The sequence below is a fragment of the Oncorhynchus mykiss genome, chromosome 20 (genome assembly GCF_013265735.2).
Source record: "Oncorhynchus mykiss isolate Arlee chromosome 20, USDA_OmykA_1.1, whole genome shotgun sequence".
In the NCBI taxonomy this organism is placed as follows: domain Eukaryota; kingdom Metazoa; phylum Chordata; class Actinopteri; order Salmoniformes; family Salmonidae; genus Oncorhynchus; species Oncorhynchus mykiss.
The window spans coordinates 27,943,767-27,970,031 of NC_048584.1; the positions used below are offsets into that span (position 1 = coordinate 27,943,767).

Sequence of the window (26,265 nt, forward strand, 5' to 3'; positions counted from 1 at the left end):
TTTTTTTGCTGACGTCTTTCACAGCGCGCGCAGAGCTAGCTAGTTTGCCACCACGACTACCAAAACCAGATTGCCATGGAGAGAGAGACGCAGATGGTCATGTCGGAGAGTAGGAGCAAAGATGCGGTACCGAACGGTGCAGCCCATAGCACTAGTACAGAGCCACACGTGGCCAGACCAAATATTGGCAACAGAGTGACTGTAGTGCTTGGGGCTCAATGGGGCGACGAGGGCAAAGGGAAGGTTGTGGACCTGCTCGCTCAGGACGCTGATATCGTTTGCAGATGCCAGGTAAATTATAATGTATGCTTGCTAGCTAGCTAGCTGGAGGACATTCGAAACATGTGGTTGCGGTTACAAATAACGTGTAGCTAACTACCTAGCCTCTGATCCTGACTCAGTGCCGTACACAAAGTCAAATGTCTAAGGGGTCTTCTGTAGGGGGGAGTATTTTTAAGTCAGAGCTGTGATGCTCGACGCACACGCATCGCCTAAGGTACACATTTTGGAACCAAATTAGGACTTTATCTTTCATATCGGCGACACATAATTTTCAAAAAACAAACGGTTAAATTGATACACCTTTTTATAGGGTTCCTACACGGCCATATGTCCAGGTCACAGCACTTGTTTACGGAAGACGGAAGTGGGCTAATGTTACAGTACCTTTACTAATTAGCTTAGTATCTGCGTCCCCGAACCCCTGTAACTGTTACTGCTGTAAAAACGGTACAGACGCCACAAATGTTTTGTCACTAAAAAATATTGTCGTCTGCAACTTTTAAACGATTATAACGGTGTGAAGTGTTTTATTTGACACTTGTGTAAATATTTTGACCTGGTGTTAGTGATTTGTTTCTATAACCGTACCGCAATTGCGAATCGATTCACGTTTAACGTTCGATGTAGTATTTCCAGAGCCAATTTGCCTTTTAAACAGAACATGTGAGGTTTTTGGAGTAAAGAGTAACTCCTTTTGTCCAATATTGGTCTACTTGTATATCTATCTCTAAGCTAACAAGTTAGCCACCGTTGTGTACTGGCTGTACTAAAAGGAGAACTAGCCCCCGACGTAGCCAGAATATTAAGTTAACTAACGTTAGCTAGTTAAAGCTGGATTTGTTGTAATTAGTAAACTAACTTAGGTAAAAATGTTGTAGTTATCTATGTATGGAAGATGCGGGTCCTGGTCAGACTTGTACTTGTTAACTAGCGCAATTATTGGTTTGCAGTTGGTTACTAGCTATCAATCTAACTAAGCCAGAAACCTAGCTAACGTTAGCTACTTGAGCAACCAAATAAATTGTCGATGATGAACGTCCACTGCATTGCTAATGTCACCTTGAATTAAATCGCATCTATAGCTAGCCACATTCATATTGTACGACTTAACACCAGATAAGATGGCCTAGTTTTGCATTTTCATTTTAGTACAGTCTTGCGTTGCAAGGTGATTCAGACTTCTAATACTGTTGCACATACAGTGCCTTCGGAATGTATTCTGACACCTTGACTTTTCCAACATTTTGTTAAGTTAGACTTATTATAAAATTGATTTGATTATTTGTTTTCCCCTAATCAATCTAGACACAATGCCCATAATGACAAAGCAAAAACACAAACATTCTTTTGCATACGTATTCTGGCCCTTTGCTATGAGACACTAAATTGAGCTCAGGTGCATTCTGTTTCCATTGATATTTCTTAAGATGTTTCAACAACTTGATTGGAGTCCACCTGTGGTAAATAAAAAAATTTGGAAAGGTGCACACCTGTCTATATAAGGTCCCCCAGTTGACAGTGCATGTCAGACAAAAAACCAATCCACGAGGTCGAAGGAATTGTCCTTGGAGCTCTTGATACATAATTGTCGAGGCACAGATCTGGGGAATGGTACCAAAACATTTCTGCTGCATTGAAGGTCCCCAAGAACACAGTGCCCTCCATCTTTCTAAAATGGAAAAAGTTGGCACCACAAGGCTGGCCGCCCAGCCAAACTGAGCAATCGGGGGAGAAGGGCCTTGATCAGGTGACCAAGAACACAATGGTCACTCTGACAGAGCTCTAGAGTTCCTCTGTGGAGATGGGAGAACCTTCCAGAAGTACAACCATCTCTACAGCACTCCACCAAGCAGGCCTTTATGGTTGTGGCCAGAAGGAAGCCACTCCTCAGTAAAAGGCACATGACAGCCTGCTTGGAGGTTGAATAAAGGGTCTGAATACTTATGCAAATGTTGTGTTCTAAAAATCTGTTTTTGCTTTGTCATTATGGGGTATTGTGTGTAGATTGAGAGAATTTGTATTTTTGTATCCATTTTAGAATAAGGTTGTAACATAACAAAATGTGGAAAGTCAAGGGGTCTGAAAACATTCTGAAGGCACTGTACAAGCAAGTGCATCTCTGTGTGTACCTTCTCACCTGCCATTGAAGTATCAAGTGTCTATTGTGAAAGTTACTCAACTTTCCCCTGAAGCATACATATTTTCCAGCCTCTACTGTGAGCTCCACAATGTGCGGTGATCAGGCACAATGACACAAAAGACTAGGTCCTCAGGATAATTTTTATATTGGACTGAAGCTCAGTTCTGGTGACCTTTTTAAAAGGGTCCAAAATGAATGAATGAAAAATAAAGTTATGCTGACACCATCTAAAATGTCATTTCCACTTCAAGAAATGAGCCCAGAAATTATTTTTACACTTAACACTTAATTATAAATTCACCATGCAAAAATGAAAGATTTTACTAAATTACAGTTAATATAAGGAAATCAGTTAATTGAAATAAAATCATTAGGCCCTAATCTGTGTGAAGTTGCTAGATTTTGGCGGGAACTGGAACATGCTGTCGTACACGTTAATCCAGAGCATCCCAAACATGCTCAATGGATGACATGTCTGGTGAATATGCAGGCCATAGAAGAACTAGGACATTTTCATCTTCCAGGAATTGTGTACAATTGCATCATGAATAAATTGCACAAGATTGGGCCTCAGGAGCGCGTCATGGTATCTCGGTGCATTCAAATTGCCATCGATTTTTAATGCAATCATTTGATTCCGTTAACCTAAAAGAGACATTCATTTTGCTCCCAAACAGCTCTTTGTCAATGTAATTTAAAGCCTACTATTGTCAGATATTGAAATTAGTTAAACAACTATTACCTGACTGAATTATTGGATGGCCTGCAACAAAAGAAAAACGCACAAAAAAATGTGCGCAGACCAGTCTCTGTCCTCACTATATTGTTCCTGCGCTGAGGAATACCATCTTCAGAGAGTGTTTATCATTTTTCTTCAGATAATCGATGTCTGGAGCTCAAAAAGCAATACATTGGAGTGTCAGCAGCATTCATGCATGTGAGTTCAGTGCAAACAGCTTAACCTGTCTGGTACAAGTGATGCTAGCGTCCCACCTCGCCAACAGCCAGTGAAATTGCAGGGCACCAAATTCAAAACAACAGAAATCTCATAATTAAAATTCCTTAAGCATACAAGTATTATACACCATTTTAAATATAAACTTCTTGTTAATCGAGCCACAGTGACTGATTTCAAAAAGGCTTTACCGTGAAAGCACACCTTCCGATTATCTTAGGTCAGCGCCTAGCAACAGAGAACCATACAGCCATTTTTCAAAGAAGGAGAGGTGTCACAAAAGACAGAAATGGCGTTAAAATTAATCACTAACCTTTGATCTTCACCGGATGGCACTCCCAGGACTCCATGTTAGACAATAAATGCGTGTTTTGTTCGATAAAGTTAATCTTTATGTCCAAAAACGCACCAATTTCAAATTAGGTTATGTTCAGAAATGCATTGTCTCAAACAAACAACTGGTGAAAGTGCAGAGAGCCACATCAAATTACAGAAATACTCATCATAAACATTGATCTAAGATACAAGTGTTCAACATACAATTGAAGATACACTTCTCCTTAATGCAACCGCTGTGTCAGATTTAAAAAAAGTTTTACGGTGAAAGCACACCATGCAATTATGTTAGGTCAGCGCCTAGCCCCTGAAAACCATACAGCCATTTTCCAAAGAAGGAGAGGTGTCACAAGACAGAAATGGTGTTAAAATTTATCACTTACCTTTGATCTTCATCTGATGGCACTCCCAGGTCTCCATGTTAGACAATAAATGTTAGTTTTGTTCCATAAAGTTCATATTTATGTCCAAATACCTCCTTTTTGTTCGCGTTTTAGCCTTGTGCATTTTGGATTACTCGACTAAGTCCAGTCAAAGTAAAAAAATTATTAAAAAAACATCCATTACAGTTTGAAGAAACATGTCAAACAATGTATATAATCAACCTTTAGGGTGTTTTTATCATAAATCTTCAATAGTATTCCAACGACAAAAAACGACATCTGTTTCAGTAGCTATAGTTACCTGGCTAACTATATAGCTAGGTGTCATCTAAAATAACCCTAAGTTATAAGACCGTTCTTATTGGTGATTGGACCCATCTGTGTGAAGCTAGCCACAATAAGGATTAGCCACAATCGTGGATTTTGCGGAAAGCCTTAAAAAAAGTATGGCATAATTCTACTATTTGTATTAATTTGCATCACTGTCAATTACATTTTTATTTTGAAGGCTAACTGTAAATTCCACTTGTGCCCTGTCCTTATTGTGGCTAGCTTCACAACACACAACCCGTTCCGGTTGAGCTCACTAGCCATAGGAAGCTAGCTGGCTGCTTATAACGTTAGCTTTGGGCGACAGGGTTAAGTAGCTGGCTATTTATTTTCATGAACTGAAGTTCAATTTCAGTAGGCGAACAGCAAGTGGCAACTTAGCAAATACTTCCTCACAAGGATTCTACTGGTCATTGTTTTCAGGCTGCTTGTATTGGTGCTAGCTAGGTACCAAGTTAAAGCAACCCCAGAAGTTGCGGTCGAACAAATTATGCTTTATTACCAACGCGGTATTGTAAACACATTGTTCGTGGCTGGTTTTTGCTGATTTTTTTTGTACAGCTTTGACAGTGCTACTGTATCCTTTTTGTCATGCAAAGACCCACACGGTGTTCCATAGTATGTATGTCGTGAAGCTAATAGCGGTGACGCTATTGAAGTGTAACTCCAGTAAGGCAACATCTTAAAAATAGCGCTTTTGGTAGGGTGCTCGACCAATCTGCAAAAGCCAACATCACCCACGACAGAGAACGGTTGATTGCCAAGTGCAATGAATTCCATTATCTTGGTTTAATGGATTTCACCTTTGAGTTGTCTTGCAGAAATGTTCTTACTCTTTCAAATGACTGCTCCACTGGACTGCTCCATCCACACAGCAAACATTGTAGGCTAGGTTAGGAATGCTGTGTTGCACTGTGTAGCGAAAAATTTTACGTGGTGTCGTTATGTCCGGTACCTATGTTATAAAGGTATGCACGATCGCTTTGACATTGGTTTTTAACATCTGCGTTCAACTAGACATCGGGCCGATACCAATGTTGGCATTTTTAGCTAATAATGTCCGATTCCGATATGTTCACATATTTATCGTGCATCCCTTACTGAAACACATCATTGGGTCTGCTGTTTGAGTCCTGTAGTTACCATGTTGTAGAAGCTGTGTGAGAGACGTTTTGCATCGCGCTCATCTCAGTATCTGCAATGCTTCTCACTGAGTATAATTTAATGGAATGCTATGTTACACAATGGCATGTGTGTAAGAGGGAGAATATAGTGTTCCTCTTTTTATTAAAAAAATAGAAGCTGTGACAGAAATCTGAAGTTTTTCTTACTTGCAACATGAGGTTGAAAGGACAACAAAGAGCACATTTCCAAGTCTTACTATTTAAGTATCAGTGCTGATACTCTATTCTGCTGCTCTCAAGTGGCTGCCCAAGTGACCATGACAGTGAATTGTTGTCTTTGGGGATCACACCAAAGTGATTGTGATATTTATGATCACCACCAAGTTGTATGATGGCCAGAGGAGGTGAAAAAGAGTTCCTGATTTAAAAAGCTCAAAATGGAGTATAAAAAGCCCCAACAGGAGTATAAAATCAGATGCATTTTGTGTAAAAAATAAAATAAAATACAAATCCAGGACTTGGGAATGCATTCCAACTCTATTAAATGCAAGCTGTTGCTAGGCTATCATGGGGAATTCATTTCTTATTCAACTACCACAGTTCTGAGAATTAATGCTGTCAAAGCTTAGTCATTCTCTGTAAAGCAATGATGAGACAAGGAAGGCAGGAATTTGGATTGCTGCGTTTTACCTGACACCTCTTTCAGCCTTTGGCTTGATTCCGGACATGTCTTGCACAAAGACAGACATTTCTCATGAGCTCCATTTGGCGACAGATTTTCATGCCAATATTCTAAAAATCGGCATAAAAACAATGTACGTTTTCTGTGCATTTTCCCACCAGAGATGTTTCCATCAAATTGACTTGTTGTGGACAGAAGGATGTGTGTGATGACACAGTGCACATATAAGGAACTTTTATGGTTGAGATTTGTATCACATTTTCAACTCTGTCAGAAACAAATGTTTTGTATAGCGACTGTCTGCTCTGGTCTAGGCACTAGCGCTCTAGCCAACAACTAGCAGATACAGTGTGGCTAGGCTACCTACATTGTTATGGATAAGTTATTTGGAAAGTTTACTGACATGCTGTTTCCATCAGGCCTGTCATGACATGTTTTTTTTATTTTTTTATCTGTCATGTACTTTACACTCATAAAAAGGTTGGATGGAAACCTAGTTATAGATAGCAATTTGGGTTTGTTCCCTGGTCCACAGATATCTTCAAGGTGTGAGAGCGAGCCTGTCCTTAGAGCGAGCCTGTCCTTAGCGCAAGCCAGTTCTTAGAGCAGGGTTCTTATTTGCTGACCAAACCGGACACGCGCGTGTTGATTTTGTTCACCCACACCAGAAGTGATCAGGACACGCAGCTTGAAACATCAATACGTCCTCTGAACTAATTATATTAGTTAAGGGTTATGTCGAAAAGCAATAAAAAAAAGGGCAATTTAGCTAGCTATAAACATTGGGCGGTTACCTGAAATGCACAAGGTCCTCTAATCTGACTTTTAATCCACAGATAAAACGGTAAACCAAATTCATTTCTCATCTCTACTCCTTCCTCAGGCTTCTTTTTTTACTTATTTGGGCTTTATATGGCGGCTGACAACCAACTTTACGGTGCAGTACTACGACTGGGTCAGTTCATCTTTCAATCTTAAAACCAAAGAGGAGATGGGAGAGGCCAGACTTGCAGCGCGTTGAGCGTCACAAATAGAACCTATTTCTATTTTAGCTCCTGGCCATGCAGATTCTTGCGAGCAGTGTGGGTGCAATGATTGAATAACATGTATGTGTCAATTTATTTTGCAACCCTCACGCACACAACCGGTGTGGTCAGCATGTTAGTCCTGCCACCTGCTGTCTTAGTGTCCTGTTTCAGGCCATCCATTGCATGTGGAGGTAAAACAGGTTCTACGGGTTATACAAGGAATGTTTGTGTGGCTGTATTATTCTTGAAAGAACCTATACTCTCATTTTACTACCTCGACCTCAGTTATTGTACCTTTTTTTCATTTATTGAGCCTATTGGTCTGCCAGGAAATGCCCCACTGGCTAGTAATAGGTAACAGATCTCTTTACATAGCTAGGCCTAATGCTTTACATGGGGCTACTGTTTGGCACATCGTTGCTATGGAGATGTTTTCTTGTTCTGGGTGTATGCTCTTTTTCTCTAATCTAGTAATTGCAGGTTGTTCAGAACACCTCTAGTGATCTCAATTATTTAAATGTTTATATGTTGGAGGATCATGTCCAAGCTATTGGCATAACCCAAAAAACACTGACAAATCAGAGAAACAAGAGGGTTAGAAAGATTAATTATGCCGTGTGTGTGTGTATATATAGTGCATTCAGAAAGTGTTCAGACCCCTTGACTTTTTCCACGTTTTGTTAGGTTACAGACTTATTGTAAAATGAGGGGGGAAAACATTTAAATCCAATCTACACACACTACCCCATAGTGACAATGCAAAAACAGGATTTTATAAGGTTTGCAAATGTAATAAAAATAACGAAAAATACAAACGGAAATATAATTTACGTAAGTGTTCAGACCCTTTGCTGTGAGATTTGAAATTGAGCTTTGGTGCATCCTGTTTCCATTGATCATCCTTAAGATGTTTCTACAACTTGATTGGAGCACCTGTGGTAAATTACATTTATTGGACATGATTTGGAAAGGCTCACACCTGTCTATATAAGGTCCCACAGTTGACAGTGCATGTCAGAGCAAAAACCAAGCCATGTGGTTGAAGGAATTGTCCGTAGAGCTCCAAGACAGAATTGTTGAGTCCTATATCTGGGGAAGGGTACTAAAAAATTTCTGCAGTATTGAAGGTCCCCAAGAACACAGTTGCCTCCATTGTTCTTAAATTGATGACGTTTGGAACCACCAAGACTCTTCCTAGAGCTGGCCACCTGGCCAAACTGAGCATTCGGGGGAAAAAGGCCTTGGTCAGGGAAGTGACCAAGAACCCGATGGTCACTCTGCCAGCGCTCTATAATTCCTCTGTGGAGATGGGAGAACCTTCCAGAAGGACAACCATCTCTGCAGCACTCCCCCAATCAGGCCTTTATGGTAGAGTGGCCAGGATGAAATCACTACTCAGTAAAAGGCACATGACAGCCCACTTGGGAGTTTTCCAAATGGCACCTAAAGAATAGAAGATTTTCTGGTCTGATGAATCCGAGATGGAACTCTTTAGCTTGAATGCCAAGTGTCACATTTTCAGCGGCAGGGACTGGGAGACTAGTCAGGATCAAGGGTAAGATGAATGGAGCAAAGTACAGCGAGCCTTGAAGAAAACATGTTCCAGAGCACTCAGGACCTCAGACTGCGGCGTAGGGTTTACCTTCCAACAGGACAATGACCTTAAGCACACAGCCAAGACAATGCAGGAGTGGCTTTGGGACAAGTCTCAATGTCCTTGAGTGACCCAGCCAGAGCCCAGACTTGAACCTGATCGAACATCTCTGGAGAGACCTGAAAATAGCTGTGCAACGATGCACCCCATCCAACCTGACAAAGCTTGAGGCTCTGCAGAGAAGAATGGGAGAAACTCCCCAAATACCTGTGTGCCTAGCTTGTAGTGTCATACCAAAGAAGACTTGAGGCTTTAATCACTGCCAAAGGTGCTTCAACAATGTACTGAACCTAGTCTGAATACTTATGTAAATGTGATATTTCATTTTTTTTATATGTATAAATATGCAAAGATTTCTTAGCCTGTTATTATGTGGTATTGTGTGTAGATTGAGCGGGGGAAATGTAGGATAAGGCTGTAACGTAACAATGTGGAAAAAGTCAAGGGGGTCTGAATACTTTCAGAATGTGCTGTAAGTCAATGTGGCTGCATTACTCTCCAGGCTCAGAATTGTAGATGGTCAAATTAATACAATTTTCTAATTATATCAGTTCATAGGGAATTATGCTGTCACAGGCATGCTATTCAGGAAAACACAAAATTGATGGTATTCTGTGACTATTTCAACTGAGGTGCTAAAGTGGCAAGCCATGGACTAATCCTACCACCTGCAAATCCTGCCACACAGAGGCTGCTCTTCCCTGTGCCCCCCTCACCCCTTCAGACCCAATGGGATTAATCGCACCAGCCAATTTTAGGTGGAGAACATTGGACGCCGTCCAAGGGAGACTAGCAGTCCTGTGACAGTCACGGGAGGCGAACGGATACATATCACAGAGAATGTTCCAGGTTATTGTTGGGAATTATGACTTGGTTCATCTCAGCAAGTGTCTCTGAGTGAACTATTGCTTCATATAAAAAAATGTCTTTATGGCAATGGCTGCCAAGTGGGTCAAGCAAGCCTTAAGTGACAAATGGGAAGTATGCAGCAGTGGGAGATGAGGCCATATCTCAAACTGATAAAAGGGTAGAAGCCATGGTATAGGCAGAATTTAAAAATCTATCCACATTCTCAGATTTGCAGGTCAGGTTTTTTGGTCCGCCTATGTTCACGTGTTGAAACCTCACACAAACCAGGTGGGTCCCATTCATTGAAAGCAGCCGAGCGGCAGTAACGATACACGTCTGGCGCAGCCCCCTGTTGCAGGTCAGGCAGCTGGGGGCACATCATAAATGCAACAAAAAAGGAGAGACATCTACGCACACCCCTTCACTCGTCCAAGCACTGCCATGGCCAGGAATAGCCCAGGGTACGCTTTCCTGATAGCGATGGAACTTAAGCTTACAAATATCCTCGTCTTGTTGTGTCATATATATATATATATATATATATATATATATATATATATATATATATATATATATATATTTACAACTTTCTTCGCATACCTTTTTTATATATATTTTTTTGATTTTTCCCATAAACTCATCTTCAAAACACTCTCCTGCAACCCGCCTCATCAATTTATATTTAAAAAATAAAGTATTATACCTTTTTTATATATATTTTTTTGATTTTTCCCATAAACTCATCTTCAAAACACTCTCCTGCAACCCGCCTCATCAATTTATATTTAAAAAATAAAGTATTATACCTTTTTTATATATATTTTTTTGATTTTTCCCATAAACTCATCTTCAAAACACTCTCCTGCAACCCGCCTCATCAATTTATATTTAAAAAATAAAGTATTATTTACCTCAAATCTGTAATCCTCCATAGAAGCTAATCCAGAAGCTAACCAGAAGCTAGCCTGAAGCTAATCAGAAGCTAGTTAGCTTCTTTACTGGCTAATCGTTAGTATTCAGCGAACCACGGTTTGTGGTCATCAGCTATCCTTTAGCTCGAAAATCTATCGCCAGTTTTGTGTGGCTCGGACCGGAACATACCGGACCTATTTTTCTCTCCATGTTCCCGGATTTCAACCGCTAACTCTGGACATTTATACCTGGATCTCGCAGCTAGCTAGCTGCTCTCCGTGTGACTATCGGCTTTCGTCGATTCCGGAGCAAACCTAAATTATTCCGGAGCTAGCCAGCTGAAGAGTTCCATCAGTCACTCCTGTGCTACAATCACCTATCCGGACCAGTTTTACTGCCAACGCGGAGCCCCACCGGGCCTTCACACCTGGACTACCGACGTTATCTACCCAAGGGAGTTATCCGGCTGGCTCCTTCGTCGCGACGTTACCTGAACGCCGATCTGTGGTCCGCTAACCGTTAGCTGTCTTATCGGCTGCTATCTGAATAGACCTATCGGACAATTTATTTGATTTTTTTCTTGGGCCTCTATATCTTTTTTTGTTTTTTTTCCTCTACCACACGGAACCCCACTAATCCTACCGACGGAAACGCACGAGGTGTCTAATAACAGACCTCCATCCTCTGCTAGCTTGCTACCGATGGCCCGGCTAGCTGTCTGAATCGCCGTGACCCCAACCAACCTCACTACTCACTGGACCCTTTTGATTACTCGACTAAGCATGCCTCTCCTTAATGTCAATATGCCTTGTCCATTGCTGTTCTGGTTAGTGTTTATTGGCTTATTTCACTGTAGAGCCTCTAGTCCTGCTCACTATACCTTATCCAACCTATTAGTTCCACCACCCACACATGCAATGACATCTCCTGGTTTCAATTATGTTTCTAGAGACAATATCTCTCTCATCATCACTCAATACCTAGGCTTACCTCCACTGTATTCACATCCTACCATACCCCGTGATATGCAGCTGTTCAGGGAAGCTAGAAACCACTATACACAGGCAGTTAGAAAAGCCAAGGCTAGATTTTTCAAGCAGAAATTTGCTTCCTGCAACACTAACTCATAAAAGTTCTGGGACACTGTAAAGTCCATGGAGAATAAGAACACCTCCTCCCAGCTGCCCACTGCACTGAAGATAGGAAACACTGTCACCACTGATAAATCCACTAATTGAGAATTACAATAAGCATTTTTCTACGGCTGGCCATGCAGGGTAGCCTAGTGGTTAGAGCATTGGACTAGTAACCGGAAGGTTGCAAGTTCAAACCCCCGCGCTGACAAGGTACAAATCTGTCGTTCTGCTCCTGAACAGGCAGTTAACCCACTGTTCATAGGCCGTCATTGAAAATAATAATTTGTTCTTAACTGACTTGCCTAGTTAAATAAAGGTAAAATTAAAATTCCACCTGGCTACTCCTACCCCGGTCAACAGCACTGCACCCCCCACATCAACTCGCCCAAGCCTTCCCCATTTCTCCTTCTCCCAAATCCAGTCAGCTGATGTTCTGAAAGAGCTGCAAAATCTGGACCCCTACAAATCAGCCGGGCTAGACAATCTGGACCCTTTCTTTCTAAAATTATCTGCCGAAATTGTTGCCACCCCTATTACTAGCCTGTTCAACCTCTTTCATGTCGTCTGAGATTCCCAAAGATTGGAAAGCAGCTGCGGTCATCCCCCTCTTCAAAGGGGGGGACACTCTTGACCCAAACTGCTACAGACCTATATCTATCCTACCCTGCCTTTCTAAGGTCTTTGAAAGCCAAGTCAACAAACGGATTACCGACCATTTCGAATCTCACCATACCTTCTCTGCTATGCAATCTGGTTTCAGAGCTGGTCATGGGTGCACCTCAGCCACGCTCAAGGTCCTAAACGATATCTTAACTGCCATCGATAAGAAACATTACTGTGCAGCCGTATTCATTGATCTGGCCAAGGCTTTCGACTCTGTCAATCACCACATCCTCATTGGCAGACTCGACAGCCTTGGTTTCTCAAATGATTGCCTCGCCTGGTTCACCAACTACTTCTCTGATAGAGTTCAGTGTGTCAAGTCGGATGGTCTGCTGTCCGGACCTCTGGCAGTCTCTATGGGGGTGCCACAGGGTTCAATTCTTGGACCGACTCTCTTCTCTGTATACATCAATGATGTCGCTCTGCTGCTGGTGAGTCTCTGATCCACCTCTACGCAGACGACACCATTCTGTATACTTCTGGCCCTTCTTTGGACACTGTGTTAACAACCCTCCAGGCAAGCTTCAATGCCATACAACTCTCCTTCCGTGGCCTCCAATTGCTCTTCAATACAAGTAAAACTAAATGCATGCTCTTCAACCGATCGCTACCTGCCTGCCTGTCCAACATCACTACTCTGGACGGCTCTGACTTAGAATACGTGGACAACTACAAATACCTAGGTGTCTGGCTAGACTGTAAACTCTCCTTCCAGACCCACATCAAACATCTCCAATCCAAAGTTAAATCTAGAATTGACTTCTATTTCGCAACAAAGCATCCTTCACTCATGCTGCCAAACATACCCTTGTAAAACTGACCATCCTACCAATCCTCGACTTTGGCGATGTCATTTACAAAATAGCCTCCAATACCCTACTCAACAAATTGGATGCAGTCTATCACAGTGCAATCCATTTTGTCACCAAAGCCCCATATACTACTATTGCGACCTGTACGCTCTCGTTGGCTGGCCCTCGCTTCATACTCGTCGCCAAACCCACTGGCTCCATGTCATCTACAAGACCCTGCTAGGTAAAGTCCCCCCTTATCTCAGCTCGCTGGTCACCCTAGCATCACCCACCTGTAGCACGCGCTCCAGCAGGTATATCTCACTGGTCACCCCCAAAATCAATTATTTCTTTGGCCGCCTCTCCTTCCAGTTCTCTGCTGCCAATGACTGGAACGCACTACAAAAATCTCTGAAACTGGAAACACTTATCTCCCTCACTAGCTGTAAGCACCAGCTGTCAGAGCAGCTCACAGATTACTGCACCTGTACATAGCCCACCTATAATTTAGCCCAAACAACTACCTCTTTCCCTACTGTATTTATTTTATTTATTTTGCTCCTTTGCACCCCATTATTTTTATTTCTACTTTGCACATTCTTCCACTGAAAATCTACCATTCCAGTGTTTTACTTGCTATATTGTATTTACTTTGCCACCATAGCCTTTTTTTTGCCTTTACCTCCCTTATCTCACCTCATTTGCTCACATCGTATATAGACTTGTTTATACTGTATTATTGACTGTATGTTTGTTTTACTCCATGTGTAACTCTGTGTCGTTGTATGTGTCGAACTGCTTTGCTTTATCTTGGCCAGGTCTTAGTTGTAAATGAGAACTTGTTCTCAACTATCCTACCTGGTTAAATAAAGGTGAAATAAAATAAATAAAAATACATCTCAAACCATGTGTGTTCAAAAGAGCATCACACTCTCCAAAATATTGGGCCAAGTTTGTTTCTTCCATGTCCAATGTTAAATTGTGAAAAGTAAAGCTATAGCCTTTCACATTGCTTCTGTTGGTGTGATTTTTGTTTCACAATTTTGAATGTCATGTGTGTCTCTATGGTGACTGACTCTGTGACCCTCTCTGCAGGGTGGCAACAATGCAGGACACACGGTGGTGGTGGACTCTGTCGAGTATGACTTCCATCTTCTACCCAGCGGCATTATCAACCCCAAGGTCACTGCTTTCATTGGTGGGTAGAAAACAGCCGCTGGACCGAGGAATGAACAGGAAAGATGAATTCACAATAAGGATGGAGCTGTGAAGTAACCCTCATGGTCTACTACTAAGTCAGTTAGAATCTCTAGTCTTTAAAGAACAAATAAATGTTTGTTTATGTCTCCTGTGCAGTTTCCATACACACTTTTGTATGCATGCAGCCAATATTAATGACTTTTCCCGTCTAAATCTAGCCAATCTGTATTATTATATTCTAATAGCTCCAGCTTTGCCTGATGCCACACAAGTGATTGACTTGACTGGGAGCCAACTCGCAGGCTAACGCAGTAGAGTGCTATAGATCACATTTTATCTGCAGTAACTTCATTTTGCTAATGGTCTGACGTCTAGCATATTTTGGCAACACAACAATGATGTCCTCTGGCTCTTAACCCACAGCTCGTCAGCAGTTCAACATATAGAATGTTAAGTGGATCAATCCTTTTCCGTCTAGTTGAGCTCCACAGTCAGGCTTTCAGAGCCCAAACAAGTGTTTGGGACCCTTCAGAATCCTGAGCACTGTTTGCCATGAGAAAAAGTCATCTTGAATAAGGCTGATTGTGCAGAACACTAGTGTAATTTCTGGCCTTGATGGTGATTGGTCGCTGCTCAGCGGAACAGCAGACCTGTTTCTCTGATGGAGTACTTAGCTCTTTATAGCCCACAACACTTGAGATCAAATTCATTTTGGCTTTTTCACTGCTCTTTCCTTATTGCTTACTGATGCATCAGTTTCTCCATATCTTCCATGTTGTCTGTGTCGGTCTATCCCACAGGTAATGGGGTAGTGATCCACCTGCCTGGCCTCTTCGAGGAGGCTGAGAAGAATGTGTGCAAAGGCAAAAGTGAGTACGAAGGAGCTATCCTCTTTTAATAGTTTAAGTCCCTTTTTACTTCCATGCCTTGAAGATTGCCATGTTGCTTAATGGTGATATCAAATGTTTTTTCTACCCTTGTGTGTTCAGGTCTGGAGGGCTGGGACAAGAGGCTGATCATTTCAGACAGAGCACACATTGGTAAGCCCTGCCTCATCGGGCCTCTTTATACTGAAAGGGCATTTAAATCCACAACTTCAGCCCAACTATAGTCTCTTTACTATATAAACCCAGCAAAAAAAGAAACGTCAATTTTTCAGGACCCTGTCTTTCAAAGATAATTTGTAAAAATCTAAGTAACTTCACAGATCTTCCTTGTAAAAGGTTTAACACTGTTTCCCATGCTTGATCAATGAACCATGAACAGTTAATGAACATGCACCTGTGGAACGGTTGTTAAAACACTAACAGCCTACAGAAGGTATGCAATTAAGGTCACCGTTATGAAAACTTCGAACACTGGAGAGGCCTTTCTACTGACTCTGAAAAACACAAAAAGAAAGATACCCAGGGTCCATGCTCATCTGCATGAACGTGTCTTAGGCATGCTGCAAGGAGGCATGAGAACTGCAGATGTGGCCAAGGCAATAAATTGCAATGTCCGTACTGTGAGACGCCTAAGACAGCGCTACACGGAGACTTGTTATGTTCATACAAATATTTACTCATGTTAAGTTTGCTGAAAATAAACGCAGATGACAGTGAGGGGACGTTTCTTTTTTTGCTGAGTTTATAAGGCTGTAGGACTGGAGACAGATGTGCAATGCTCATGTTTGGCTGTTAAAGGGAATAATGAGTCTGCTTAATTTCTATCATCAATGTTTTTCTTTTCATCATGAATGCATTAGTGTTTTGAGTATCAACAGTTGGTCTCTTAGCTAGTGAATGCCACTGCCAGTGTCAGTGTAAAGCTGGTGCCCAGAAGAGTTCCTCATAAACGAGCGAATAAAAGTGCTGCATGGCTTTCGTGGGGAACATGTTTCTGTTATATGGGGGTTGGGGGATGAAAGTGGCCAATTAATTATCTTAGCTATTTTGGGGCCCTTTTGTATTTTATGCATACATTAGGACTGATTTGACCTAAGATGCACTCCGAAGGCCTGTTTTTATATCGGTGAACTGGCTTTGTTTTCCAGGATAAGTCATGTTTGCTCTGAATGTTAAATAGCACATTTTTTTGTAAAATCAGAATGACTTGTATTAGGCTACGTTATTCAGTCTTCTCCTTCCACTAGCCTGTACTCGGCCCATTTTGCTATCTGAATAGGTGTGGAGGGAAAAAATGATTACATTTTACTCACAGAAATTAGGCAAACTGCCTTAGCTGTGAATTGATTGTTGCGTTGTTATTGGTCCTTAGTATGTACAGATTTCTTTACCCTTTGAGTGGTGAACTCTGCTCCACTAGACTTGTTGTGCCTTGAGTCATTTTGTCTCCCTGCTCATTGTCAAAGAAGTGCCAAACGGTTAAGTCAACGCAGCGAGGTGCCAAAAAAGGACACTTCTTATAAACAGAGATTGCGTAGTAGTGACTTTGCACGCCGCTTTAGGGACTAGTGTGAGAAAGAGGGGCCATTTCTGACTGGATGAGAGACTCTACTGTTCACTTCCCTTCATGGATTAAAAAGGAAAGTATTGGTGTAAGTTTATTGTTGATTCTCCAACTCCTTCTCATCCAAGCTTATACCAATCCAATGCTTTTAAATGTGTCGGGAGGAGTCAACTGCACAAGGGCACACTTCCGGGAGAGAGGGGAGATAATTGGGGCGCTAGGGTTTTAGTAAGGAGCAGAAAAGGGGGTGAAGTGACAGGATTGTGAGTTTGCCCTTCTCTACCTCCCACAGTTTTTGATTTCCACCAAGCGGTCGACGGTGTGCAAGAGCAGCAGAGACAAGAGCAAGCAGGCAAGAAGTAAGAACCCTACCTACCACCTGTCATTCTCCTGGATTAGAGAGTATGGCTCAGTAATGGTTTGGCTTGCAGCAGCGCTGAAAAACAGGATTTCCCTCTCCTATGGGCGATTGTGTAGTATATTAGCCCTTCTAAACGTGTAGTCTTAGATGAAACAACCTCAACTGACTTCAGCTTGAAGCAGAGCTGAAAAACAAGATTCCCCTGTCCTATGGCAGATACCCAGTAAAAACATTTTTAGCTTAGTAAGTGTAGCATAAGTACTGAAACAACCTCCACTGACTGCGAAATCTCCAGAGATGTCAAATATTAAATAGCACTTTTTTTTCTCTCTCTGCACCATTGTTGTGGAGCTGTTTTCAGTATTTGAAAAGTTTTGCCTTGAGTGCTGCCTGAAGGAAATGTGACGATGATGTGCTTGTACTGTAGTCTGGGGTTAATGCAATGGTAAACCTTCATGATCTCCCATATAGTGAGTGATACATCATTGTATTACTCATGTTTGGAAATAGAACAGGAAAGAAACTATCTGACAATGTCATCTGGAAGAAGCAAACAAATCCTACACTGTAGCTATTAGAGGTTACTGTTACCAGTTAGTAATGTAGCTATTGCAGTTTACCAGTTTACCAGTAACCAGTTAGTCATGTAATGGAGATGCCCAATCTAGTTCTGAGAAGAGGGTGGTAAGCACAGGCTTAGACTCGGGACATCGCTCTGATATGCTGGGCATTTTAAGCTTTTGTTGGGCATCAAAATAAGCCCACCGCCCCGATTAGAATTCTTGTGTAAAACAATCTGCAGCGTTGGTACATGTTCAACAGCTAGTTATTGTGCCCGTTTCTCTCCCATGGGTAGTAAAAGGGCAAGTCACTCATTATAGGCTTATATCACAAGTTGTGGAATTTCAACACCTTAAGGCATTACAACTTCACTCTTACCTCTGAGAGAGGCAGATAACCAAGTTAAAACAGGCTTGGATTACATCTGTAGTTTGAGCGTGACTTGTCTCATGGTGGACCTGTCCTGCATTCTTTTAGTATCTTTACTGAAGGTGTTAGTACTCATGATACTCTCTCAGTTCCAGAAGACCACTTATTTCCCACTGATAAGTATTTTCCCACATGAAGTCATACCTTACCTTACATCAGACCAGGGACCTGACGTCACCAGATATCCCCTAGCAGCACCATGTGACTGTGATGCTCTCCAACCCTTATTGCAGCTACATTGTTTCAGTCAGCAGCAGGTGACGTTCCAGCCCCATGAAAAGTCCCCTGGCCTAGCTACTTCCCTACAACTGTCACATGTCTGACCCTACACACACATACTGGCTGAAGGACAGTCAGTGACTCAGTATTGTTAATGATTTACTTTGTTACTTCGTATTCATCACCCAGCCTCGGAACAACGAAAAAGGGGATTGGCCCGGTGTACTCAGCCAAAGCAGCCCGCAGCGGCCTCCGGATATGTGATCTCATGTCTGACTTCACGCAGTTCTCTGAAAGGTGAGGGTGTGGCCTTGTCCGCATATGGCCAACAATCACTATCCTTTTATTCAGAGTACAACTAGCTCCAGTTAGGTGAAAATGTAACTGTGACGTCTATTTTTTGTAGATTTAAAGTCTTAGCCTCGCAGTATCAGTCTATGTATCCGACCCTGGTGATTGACATCGATGGGGAGTTGTCGAAGTTGAGGGTGAGCTACAGGTCCTCCATATCAGTTGAATAAAGTTATCATCACTGGTTTAACATAGGGGTTATGTCCTACATGTCAGTGTGATTCTTGGGTCAAGTGTTTGCGTGGTGTGTTCTTGTCCAGGATTACGTGGAGAAGGTAAAGCCTATGGTGAGAGACGGGGTCTTTTACATGTACGGGGCCTTACATGGACCTCCCAAAAATATCCTGGTGGAAGGAGCCAACGCCGCCCTCTTGGATATTGACTTCGGTGAGTATCCCCCATTTTCATTGTGTCAATGTCAATTAACCCCTGTCACTGTGTAAATGGCCAATTAACCCCTTTTGAATTTAACAAGCTAATTTCTACTGGTGAGTTAATTCCACTGAAACAGTGTTATCAGAGCTGTCAGAGGATTGGAACAACATGTTCACTGAGCCTAACACCAGAGAGCACTCCTACACCATGCGTGACTCTGAGAAATGCTGGCTGCTTTGTCATTGTCACTTTCCCTCATTTGTTCAGTCACAAAGCACTCTAGAGATCATACACAAAACTTAATGAGAGAGAGGGTTGCTATGTACTGAAGGTCACCATGTTCTTTTTCATTGATACAATGGTAGTAGGTCAAAGTGGGGGGTGTCGTATGACCGTGCTAATGCTATTTGCATAAAGGAGAATGTTTTTTGCACCTGTGCAGACATGTATGGGAGGGGTGAAATTCTCCCTCCCTTCCTCTGAGCTGAAAGGCCCATTAGTGTGGACTGGAAAGTCCACCTCTGTTTAAGCAGACAGAGACCTGTCACAGAGACCTGTCACAGAGACCTGTCACAGACCTCTCACAGACAGATTGTTTGCATGGCATGTTAAGACTGAATCATTTAGTTTCCTTTACTCGTATTACAAGCTGTGTTAATACAGTTGTTGTGATATGATAATCCTCTGTTGAATGAATTTGTCATCTGTTTCATCTGAGGAAATAAGATGTTTATCGTTTTGGTATGTTGTGTTTTTTTTCCAGGGACATACCCTTTCGTGACCTCGTCTAACTGCACAGTGGGCGGGGTGTGTACGGGGCTAGGCATGCCGCCCCAGAACGTGGGTGAGGTGTATGGCGTGGTCAAGGCCTACACCACCCGGGTTGGCATCGGAGCCTTTCCCTCAGAGCAGTTCAATGTAAGAATGTCAGCCTGTCTTTCTAACTTGAGGAAAGCCATGCCTTCTTGCCTTTGAAAGCTACGGGCTAGAGTCAAATTGGTTCACATGGTGCAAATTCTTTCCTGCTCTCTGTTTCCAGTGTGAGTAGAGGAATGTAGACTAGTGTTAATGTTGGGGGAATGGCATAGCTGCTGATTGAGTCATCAGTGTTCTGAATTCCAGTGAGTGTTCTGTGAACACCACAGGCTCAGGCATGTGGGTATTGAAACAACAAATGGTTTTGGGAAGGATAGTCGCTAAACCATTCCCTCTGATAGCGCTTGTGAAATAATCCCAGCAAAACCAAAATAACCAATTCCTCAACCTGAACAGGGCAGAAGAATGGACAAATTTCAAGCTTGACTTTGTCAGGGTCTTAAAGTGAATCTGAGCCTTAAGGGTCTGCCTGTTTTCTTCTCCAAGGACATTGGGGAGCTCCTGCAGACAAGGGGGAAAGAAGTGGGTGTAACCACGGGCCGTAAAAGGAGATGTGGTTGGCTGGACCTGGTGCTCATCAAATATGCCCACATGATCAACGGCTTCACTGCGTGAGTCCCCACACCCCCTTCAACTCTGTACTGTCAATCACCACACCTCCCGCTTTTTACTTACTGTCTCAATATAAGTATGTGGACACCTGCTTGTCAAATATCTTATTCTAAAATCATGGGCATTATGATTTTGGTCCCCCCTTCACTGTTATAACAGCCTCCATTCTTCTGGGAAGGCTTTCCACTAGATGGAGGAACATTGCTGCAGGGACTTGCTTCCATTCAGCCACAAGAGCATTAGTGAGGTTGGGTGTCTAGGCCTGGCTTGCAGTCGGCGTTCCAATTCATCCCAAAGGTGTTCGATGGGGTTGAGGTCAGGGGTCAAGTTCGTGATTCATCACTCCAGAGAACACGTTTCCACTCCTCTAGATTCCAATGGTGGTGAGCTTTACACCACTCCAGCTGACGTATGGGGATCTTAGGCTTGTGTGCGACTGCTTGGCCATGGAAACCCATTTCATAAAGCTCCTGACGAATAGTTATTGTGCTCACGTTGCATCCAGAGTCCGTTTTTAACTCTGTAGTGAGTGTTGCAACTGAGGACAGACAACTTTTACGCGCTTCAGAGCTCAGTGGTCCGGTTCTGAGCTTGTGTGGCCTACCACTTCATGGCAACTCTGTCACTCCTAGACGTTTCCACTTCACAATAACAGCACTTACAGATAACCTGGTGCAGGGCATCAATTTGACAAACTGACCTGTCGTAAAAGTGTCATCCTATGACGGTGCCACGTTGTAAGTCACTGAGCTCTTCAGTAATGCCATTCTACTGCCAATGTTTGTCCATGGAGATTTTATATACCCGTCAGTAATGGGTGCGGTTGAAATAGCCGAATCAACTCATTTTAAGCGGTGTCCACATACCATGTAGTGTACTTGAATAGACTTCAGCTTTGTACACATTCTCTATTTGGGTGTTGGTGAACATGCCTGTTAAACTCCCAATGTTCTGTTGTCCTCCCATTCAGCTTAGCTCTCACCAAACTAGACATCTTGGATGTGCTCCCTGAGATCAAAGTTGGTGTGTCGTACTCTGTGAACGGTGAAAATATACCTAATTTTCCAGGTAGGCTGCTCATCAAAACAGCAACCAATTGGCAGCAGCTAATGGGGATCCTCAATAAATACAATAACAATGATGCTTCTGTACTTGTTAATGAGGATAAAGTGAACTGAATAAGGAAGCTATGCTATATTTTTAATTGCAGTATTCCAAGTCTGTTGTCTTAAGTTTATGGCAGCCAATGGCCTGACGTTGTACCCAACTCTCCCCAGCCAACCAGGAAGTCTTACAGAGCGTTGAGGTTCAGTATGACACCCTGCCAGGTTGGAACAGTGACACCTCCACCGCCAGAACATTTGATGAGCTGCCAGAGAACGCCCAGAAATACGTCCGCTACATTGAGGAGCACCTCGGTGTGCCCGGTAAGAACCCCCCTCTCCTAAACACCTGGAGATGTCAGGTTAATTCAGATGGGGTGAAAATACATTGTAGTGGTCACAGGTGTGGACCATATTTGGGGACATTTGGTTGTTTTATTGGTAAAGCTATTCAATAAGTACTTTTCACCCACAGTGAAATGGATTGGCGTAGGCAAGTCTCGGGAGTCCATGATCCAGATCTTCTAAGGTCTTCTCCACACTGCAGCCACCACCAGACCAGACCCTCAGTCCCCCCTCTCTTCCGATGGTTACCTGGTTCCAGTGGCCTGGGAAACTGGTCCTATGCTACATGCCACTCCTCTCGGTCCCCAACTCACTCCCACACCACAGACACCAACCTGGGAGCTGCTCCTGGGGATGCTCTTATCATCCTATCCATCATCCCGCTCTCTCCTTATTCTCTCTCTGTCTCTGGAGACCTGTGTGGGACTCTTCAAAATGGCCTCCTCAGGCATTAACAGGGAAGTACAGTTCAGTTGCTTGCCAGCCTACGTCTGTTACTCCCCATGTTTGGTTTGTCAGAAAGTCCTCAGAGCTGCCTCTGGCCTTTCTTTATGGATCTGTTATCCTGACATCCTTGCACACCACACACACTCAAATCACACACAAAACCACACTCAAATCCAGGTGTGTGACACTGTCATTCATTGACCCGTCTGCAAGCCAATGTCAGAAACGATATGACCATGTTCATGTGTACAGTACTGCAGTGGGACTTGGTTGATTCATACACCAATTTTCTGTGCCTGTTCTGTGATGAAAACAGTTTGTGTAAATGTGTTCTTATGCCTAGCATGGGCCAAGGAGCCCATGGCCATGAAACGACCCACACGAGCAACTTAACATACACCGTTTCTGTATGGACAACTGTCAATGTCTCTGTATACAATTGTAATAATGGCAGGAAATGTAGAATATGTTGCTACTGTTATAATGATATAATGTTATAATGTTCCACGCAACATAGTTGCCATTACTAGAGATACAATCTTAAATGGGCATTTTAGAGGCGTCACAATCAAACAACCTCTTAGTAATTTCCCCAGCTGACTAGAAATGAGTTTTTATTTCAAAACAGTAGAAAGCTGTGTTACTACTGGACATTAAAACAGGGGTCAGTTAACATTTTGATAGGTGATCTTCTATCAAACGCCACATTGAAATGACGCAAGAATGTATTTCAATGCTATTCTAAGTTTAAACTCCCAACGCAAACACATGATGTTGATATGCTGAACTCTAGTCTCAGGACTTCTACACAATCACAACAGTGTATATATTTTACTTCTATTTCAATGATTTTAGGACTAGGTAAGATGGATTATTTTCTGCAACTGCTGGATGTGGGGGTTTTCTGCAGATGTAGCGTATTAGACAGCAGATTGCCTCCTGACTCAGTAACAACCATATAGAACTTTTGCTTTTATAAACTGGAGCTGTTTAAGTGAAATGGAATTGAATCGTGGGTTTTCCCATCACTGATATACAATCTAAATATTTCAAATTAAGACTTTTAAAGACATGAAAGGATCTCTTCTGTTTATGTACTCGATCCATACATTAACATCGGAATTGGTTGATTTTTCAGGGAAACATTGTTACTAGGAAAGGCGCGTATTCAAGGTTGGCTTTCGAAGGGTGCCTATTCATGCAGAGATGGAGGACTACTCATACAATATCAGTTTGCCTTTGTGTCTGTAGGTTTCTACAGAGAAGGCTGTAGGCTCCTGTGAAATAATGGGTTTCTGCGTTGGTGGCGAAGTGCTTTCTCTTTCAAATATGGAAGTGTCAAACTAGTGTCACAATACATAGTTACTATCTGTCAGGTACATTGTTAGGTCTGTCTTCAGTAGAGCAGTTATCTCTGCTAGGCCTATATGATGTCAGTCTTGTTCTTCTCCTGTGTCTTTTTGATTCTAAGATTATATCAGTGATTATATCAGCTAAAGTATACTCGGTGTGAAGATGAAAACATGCACTGGAAATTAAACTAATGGGATGTCTTTAAATGCTGCTTATCCTTGTTTCTATAGATTATCCGATGACCTGCCCATAGGCCACACAATGTGGTAAACATTTTCTGCTTTACATATAGCAGCAACTAATCAGTTGAGATACTTACCCTGTTAGTGTCAACACCCACCTGAAACTCCCCATACAAGGTGATTCTGTCTGCATTCTGTCTGCTAATCCTAAACTATATGCCTCCGGACATGTTTTTATTTACCATAAATCTTAACCTGGGCCCTTGGGAATGGCCCGTAACTAAGCATTTCACTGTTGGTCTACTACACCTGTTCGCTACACCCGCAATAGCATCTGCTTCAGGTGTGTGTGTGTGTGTGTGACCAATACGATTTTATTTGATGTGATAAATACACATTTTGATTTGGGTTTGAATACCTCTAAAATGTATATTTCTACCTTGAGGCTCATCTGTAAGTGAGTGGATAGGTGAGAAGATGGTTAGACCATTGCTTTCACCTATGTTACAGTGATGTCAAGGAAAGAAGCGTATATTGAAATGGTCAAACAGGGTCCTGCTCTTACTGCCCCGCTCTTCAAGGCAGCTTAGTATTTTGCTTTCTCTATCCCACCATATCAGCTCAACATGTTGGAAGAATGTTTGGCTCCTATGCTCAACATTGGCTCCCATTCAAACACAAAAATGTTGTCTGTTAATTAGGCTTTGATGAGCAACATGTAAAATTAGTTCACAAGCCTCCTTTAGCCAAAAACAAGCATGTAGGGTGCAAAATAAGTTTTTGATGTGAATAGTCCTTAACTGGCTCGTTAAGGTGAGACAAAGGCAGGATATCTTTAAATGAAGAGGGAAATGTATACAGTATATCCTGATCTTGGCGATAAATCCATGTTAATAGTTTGCTTTACTGTTTATCCCTTCCCAGTACTGCCTTCCAAAGTTACTCATCTCAGTAAAGTAACCAAAGCGTTTAAACTGGTTCCAGCATTTTAATCAGTGTGTCATGTTTAAAAGAGAAACATTTAATTGGTATGATGACGACTAGACTTTTCATCTAACTCCAATTTTTGAATATTTTTTTCATTTGAACACACAGGTAAACGCATATTTGCACACATGTTGGTTTTCTCCGTTTTGAGAATATTTACCTACTTTCAGTTCTGCGTTGTATCGCTGCTGTATTAAGTGTGTGTGTGTGTGTGTGTAGCGTAGCACTTCAGTACCATTATCTTGGTTTTGTTGTAGCTTGTTGCATATGCTTTTGGAGATGGTGGTGCTGGCTGGGAAAGTTGTGCATGTTTATCAAATGTCATTTGTACAGTACTGGTCTGACTCTTAGTAATAATAAAATGACAAACTGGCAATACAAATCTAGAACAAGATTCCAACTAATAAAAACATTGTAAATGTCAGTTTATATATATCTATATCAAATTCATCTGCGTATTTCTTCGAGGGAAATATTGTCTTAACGGTTGCTGCATAATCCATCACAATCGCCTGTGTACCTCATTACATGTCCACCAGAGGGAGACATTTACCTTGGAATAGTATTTCATTTGTCAAATTGCAATACGCACTGCTAGCTGAGAATTAGACAACTAAATGGGATAACGGATAGTTTTATATTAATCTTTGGAGTTCGCACTATCAATGACGATTAATAATGCCTATAAGATAGACTGTACCAACTCTTTCCTCAAGTATTTTACTCAATTTCATTGTCTTCTAGTTATCAGTAGTGGTCATGCTAATTTGACTACATCTAAATAAAAACAGTTATTCCAGTCGTGGTGGGAGATGGAGGGTGAAACCTCAACCAGGGATAGGACATGGATAAGAACAGCTGATCATTGCCCATACAAACAGGTATGTATCACCTTCATAAAACAAGCAGCTCGAGCTACTACACAACACAGAGCATTGGTGTCAAGCTTAGGCCAGCCAGCCTTCAGCTCATCTCCATTGTGTGACCAGTCACGGATAGACCATATCACACAGCAGGCTGTTGCTTCTCTTTCCGGTTTAGAAAGGAAGTTTACCGTTTACACTAGGAACAAAACGAAAGCTAACGGTAAACGAAACAGGGAGGGTCCTACCTGAATTTGTATAATAGAAGCTTGTTTAAGTTGTAAA

The 26,265-nt window shown here is 42.1% G+C and overlaps 1 protein-coding gene across 1 annotated transcript; it reads left to right on the forward strand.

The window, feature by feature from the left end:
• On the forward strand, window positions 1-25,556 carry adss2 (adenylosuccinate synthase 2). Its single transcript, XM_021576342.2, has 13 exons — window positions 1-291; window positions 14,361-14,463; window positions 15,266-15,334; window positions 15,455-15,505; window positions 17,209-17,275; window positions 18,676-18,783; window positions 18,893-18,974; window positions 19,098-19,224; window positions 19,976-20,130; window positions 20,575-20,699; window positions 21,671-21,768; window positions 21,978-22,127; window positions 22,279-25,556. Exons 1-13 carry the CDS (start codon window positions 76-78, stop codon window positions 22,329-22,331), a joined length of 1,404 nt encoding a protein of 467 aa, XP_021432017.1. The 5' UTR covers window positions 1-75; the 3' UTR covers window positions 22,332-25,556.
• The last annotated feature ends 709 nt before the right edge of the window (window positions 25,557-26,265 follow it).

Coding starts and splice junctions, on each gene's coding strand:
- adss2 (XM_021576342.2), top strand. CDS start 76: ATGGAGAGAGAGACGCAGATGGTCATGTCGGAGAGTAGGAGCAAAGAT. Junction 14,464..15,265: donor CAAGGTCACTGCTTTCATTG/GTGGGTAGAAAA, acceptor TCTATCCCACAG/GTAATGGGGTAGTGATCCAC. Junction 20,700..21,670: donor ATGATCAACGGCTTCACTGC/GTGAGTCCCCAC, acceptor CCTCCCATTCAG/CTTAGCTCTCACCAAACTAG.